This window comes from Sander lucioperca, chromosome 5, assembly GCF_008315115.2.
Source record: "Sander lucioperca isolate FBNREF2018 chromosome 5, SLUC_FBN_1.2, whole genome shotgun sequence".
Taxonomy (NCBI): domain Eukaryota; kingdom Metazoa; phylum Chordata; class Actinopteri; order Perciformes; family Percidae; genus Sander; species Sander lucioperca.
This window is the reverse complement of record NC_050177.1, coordinates 26906228-26911227: the sequence shown is the minus strand read 5'-3', so window position 1 is coordinate 26911227 and position 5000 is coordinate 26906228. Positions and strand designations below refer to the sequence as shown.

General features: G+C 45.4%; 1 protein-coding gene across 6 annotated transcripts in view; it reads right to left on the bottom strand.

Annotated features, from left to right (window-relative positions):
- Nucleotides 1-5000, bottom strand: part of wdr62 (WD repeat domain 62) — a 46643-nt gene that overhangs the window by 36583 nt on the left and 5060 nt on the right. For all 6 annotated transcript variants that reach the window (XM_036001599.1, XM_036001603.1, XM_036001604.1 and 3 more), the window contains exons 4-6: nucleotides 4723-4780; nucleotides 1200-1373; nucleotides 912-1049 (exon numbers count right to left, since the gene is read on the bottom strand). In XM_036001599.1, coding sequence (XP_035857492.1) covers nucleotides 912-1049; nucleotides 1200-1373; nucleotides 4723-4780 — 370 coding nt within the window. The remainder of the gene's footprint in view (nucleotides 1-911; nucleotides 1050-1199; nucleotides 1374-4722; nucleotides 4781-5000) is intronic.

The window sequence follows — 5000 nt, the reverse complement described above, 5'->3', positions numbered from 1 at the left end:
GATACCTGGCTGGGCTAACCGCTAACTTTATGTAATTGCTGACAGAAAAGTCATGTAAGCTCGGACAGTTTACATGCAAATTGCTAGCCCGTGTGCTTTCATGTACCAGTAACGTTATGTGAGTTATAGCCTGGCAGAGTGGATTAGTTGGAGCTCACAGCGGCAGGTAAATAAACTTGCGTGATTGTCACGTAAACCAGCTTTCTCAGTAGCCTAGGTAATATCACTCCGCCACTGCTGTAGCCTATGCTATGCTACCAACTACAGGGAACAAAGTATAAGGGTAGTTTTAATTCTAACATTATTCTATCAACAGACATTTACATTGATAGTCTGGCGTTATAATTTATTTGCCTCGGGTGTACTATGGAGTGCGTAAGACTGTTTTTAGTGGCAGGCTAGCAGATACTGTTGACTTGCGCTAGCCTAGCACCAGCTAGCCTAGCACCAGCTAGCCTAGCACCAGCTAACTATGCAACTGCAAGGACTGGATGAAATGTGTTGAAAACTGTCTCACACTGGCTAACTTGGAAATGAGGTCCTATGTCCTAAATTCTGAACCACCCCTTTAATACTTTGTAAACAGACATTTTAACACCACCTTGGAGGATAATTAATGCCAACTTCACAGCCATATAAATCAGTCTGGATTTTAAGTCACAGAAAAGTACTAAATAATAAAATTTGTAGCTTTCAAAGCTCTTATAATATGAAAAAAACACATGAAATATTTATTGAATCCTACGAATGCACAAGACAAACGTAAGACCTTTGTGAAGCTAAATTCACCACTTCTCAGTCTTCATTCTAATATTCAGACTATTAAATGTCAGACTAGTTTAACAGAGTAACGTCCGTGCGGGTGCCCTGTAGGAGGGCTGTGATTGGCTGACCAGAGGGCAGGAAGTTACCCGGCGTTCTTTGGAGGCGTCCAGGAACCAGAACTTGACGTGCCGGTTCCCCGCGGTGACGAAGTAGCTGTTGTCCTGAGAGAAGGAGACGGCCAACACTCGGCTGGACACCTTGTTGGAGGCAATGATCAACCCTTTCTACACACACACACACACAGATATATATACACACACACACACACATTAAAACAGAAAGTAATAACTGAACTGTTTGATATGAATGATATTTAGTCACTCTGTGTGTGTGTGTGTGTGTGTGTGTGTGTGTGTGTGTGTGTGTGTCCTCACCCTCCAGTCCCACACACTAACAGTCATGTCGTGTTGGTATCCCACGGAGACGATGTAGCAGCTGTTGGTGGAGAACGCCACACAGGAAACTCCGTATTTATGACACTGGACCTCAGCCACCTGACCCCCCCCTCCATCCACCTCCCACACCCTCACACAGGGCATGTGACCACTCTACACACACACACACACACACACACACACACACACACAGAGAGAGAGAGAGAGAGAGAGACACACGTGTGTCCACGCTGGCCGTCATTTTCACGCTTCTCATTCGCTGTCTCTGAAAGCAGCTGGGCAATGCATTCTGGGAGCGTCGTGGGGGCGGCGACTTTCCCGCTTCTCATTTGCACAAAGTTGAATCCAGGTGACTGTACAGTCAGCTGCAAATACGGCTTGACCCCAAAATAATTCTAACAAAAGATTTCTCAGTGGTTGACAGTAGCATCAGATGTACTTGAGAACATACTAAAAGTTTACCAAAGGTTGACTCCAAGAAAGAAAGGCCCCATTTTGTGTTCCTCCTGGACCAGGAATACTGGTGCCTATCACATGTTTTGGCGATGTAATATTCTAATTTGCATATTTGCATGATAGATAAGTGATTACAAGTACAATTATTAGGGGTGGGGGGAAAAAATCGATACAGCATAGCATCGCAGTATTTACCGTGGCAATACTGTATCGATACACAGACACCAAGTATTGATCTATTATTATATATGTGTTGGTCAGTTTTGGCATTTTTCCATTACATGGTACCTGCTCGACTCGCCACGTGCGTCCGTTTTCCGTTGCAGATTTTAGTACCACCTCAGCGTGGCTGGTCGTCTTACCAAAAAAAGGCGAGTAGAGTCGAGGCGAGTCGAGCAGGTACCACGTAGTGGAAAAGCGCCATTTTGTCTGCTTGACGATCCCATTTTGCAGCAATAAAACTGAAGTGAGATGAACAAACAGAGAAATGGATCTTTTTAGGTAAAACAGATGTTGACAAAGTTTCCTTTTGGGGACATCATTTGAAATTGGGAAAAATTTGAAGTTGGAAAAAAAGGTAATAAATTGCAATATATCGCAGAATATTGCAATATGTTTGAAATCGCAATAATATCGTATCGTGATATAAGTATCGTGATGATATCGTATCGTGATGATATCGTATCGTGGCATAAGTATCGCGATATCGTATCGTGACATAAGTATCGGAATGATACCGTATCGTGACATAAGTATTGCGATGATATCGTATCGTGACATAAGTATTGCGATGATATCGTATCGTGACATAACAGAGTGATCTCTTTTCATCCTTGCTTCTGAGGATTCTCGGTGCTGCTCGCTGGTCGTGTAGGTGAGGTCATTGAATTCCTGCATGGCGTTGTTGTATTCAGATGTGATGGGTGTAGACATGGTCCACAATGCTCATATTTCTTCAGTCATTCCACCTCCATGGGTCAAGCCTCCACTGCTTTTCAAGGATCGCATCAATGTCTGCTCGATGACAAGGTCAGAGCTACCCAGCCTGCCCAGTACTGGTTAAATAACTTTTACATTGAATGTCAAGTCTGTGTTTTAGCAAAAAAAAGGGTATGTGTCCAAAAACACATACTGAGTAGGAGTTACATGACATAGGCTGAACCGTTTATATCTCTGGTTCACCCCAAACAACCTTACAGTAATCTCACAAAATCATGTATTCCATAAGTATGTAATCATGTCAGTGCAAATTAGACAAGTCCAATGGCTTCATAGACCCAGACAACATGGGGTTAGACACCAAGACTACTCGGCTAGGTCAAATATTGAAGGACTTAGGATTTTTTTAAGGGCGTCCAGCCCATCTTGGACGCCATCTAGAAAATTACACCTTTCTAGTGGTCAAACTTTGGTAAACTTTTAGTATGTTATTAAGGACACCTAATACTACAAAAACCAGCTGAGAAACCTTTTGGTAGAATTTTTTTAGGGTTATGTGTGTTTTTTTCTTCATAATAAACCTAATTTGTGACATTATACCTAGTTTTTGAGTTAAAACCCTCCAGAAATCATGAATTAATTTGACTAATAGTTGAGTTGGGTGGATCACAGTCAGGATGCAGTTTTGAAACCATTTAAAAAGGAACACGCCGACTTATTGGGTCTTTATCTTATTCCCCGTATCACCCAGAGTTAGATAAAGCCTGGTTCACACGGGACGATTTTAAAATTGTCGGCCGATTCTCCAATCCTGAGAGACTCCACACACGGCGATAAAAAAATCACGGTCTACCAGTTTTGGTCGTACAGCGTGTGGTGCAACACATCACACACGAACCCATCTGACTCCCGAGCATTCCCAGGTCAGACGGGAAATCTCGCAAAATCCCTCGAGATCAAACGTGACTTCAGAGTAAACAATCATGGCGGACGAAGAGGACGCAGTGGCGATAGTTTGTAGTTGGTTTGTAGCGACGGTCAAAGAAGTGGAGACAACGCCAGCATGGACTATACTTGCTCTACTTATCTCCGACGTCCACCGGACTTTCTGCTGCGCCGTGCCGCCGGCTGTTTTGATGTTGTTTCCCGGTGCTTTCCTCGCCGCCTCGTCACCTCTTTTTCTGATTGGCTACACGCCACAGTCCACAGGCTGCGTGCTCGTTTGTCCCCGGGGGACACCACACACAAGGAGAAATCAGGCCAAAACAATCCAACATGTTGGATATCCCCGATTTGAGATGGGAGTGGTCCCGACGTCCTTCAGAGCAGACGAGAGCAGTCTTAACACACCACACACGGCAGGAACATCTGATCAGATTATTTTACCATAATCGGAGCATCCTTAAGATTGTCAGAAGGGGGGAATCGGGGCTAAAATCGGCCTAATTATCCTGCCGTGTGAACCAGGCTTAAGACCATACATACCCTTCTCATCTCTGTGCGTGTCTGACGTACCCACCATTAGCCTAGCTTAGCACAGATCCTGGAGGTAACCGGCTCCATCTAGCCTACTGCTCCCAATAAGTGACAAAATAACGCCAACATGTTCCTATTTACATGTTGTGATTTGTAGAGTCACAGGGTGTACAAATAACAAGGTCACATGACACACAGCCATCTTCTAACTGTAAACATACTGGGAACTATATTCTCAGAAGGAGAAGCTCTGCTACTTCTGCTACTTGGGCGGAGTGATATGCTCGCACCTGAGAAGACCAGGACAGAGAGTAGCAGTGCTTCTCCTTCTGTGTGTGTGTGTGTGTGTGTGTCTCTCTGTGAGCATCTGTGTGTGTCTCTCTGTGTGTGTGTGTGTGTGTGTGTGTGTGTGTGTGTGTGTGTGTGTGTGTGTGTCTCTCTGTGAGCGTCTGTGTGTGTGAGCGTCTGTGTGTGTGTCTCTCTGTGTGTGTGTGTGTGTGTGTGTGTGTGTGTCTCTGTGTCTGTGTGTGTGTGTCTGTGTGTGTGTCTCTGTGTGTGTGTGTGTGTGTGTGTGTGTGTGTGTGTGTGTGTGTGTGTGTGAGAGAGCGTCTGCGTGGCGTGAGCCTCTTACCTCTCCAGTCACCAGGTGTTTTCCATCGTGGGAGAACGCCAGCGCGCTGAACGGTTTCCTGCAACACGAACCACCATTAAAACACCATCACAGGGGGGGCGCCCGGGGAGCTCAGCTGGTAGAGCACGCGCCCACACAGAGGTTTACACCTCGACGCAGCGGCCGCAGGTTAGACTCCGACCTACGGCCCTTTGCTGCAGGTCACCCCCCCCCCTCTCCCCCCTCATGTCTAAGCTGTCCTTTCAAAATAAAGGCCTAACACGCCCAAAAACATCATC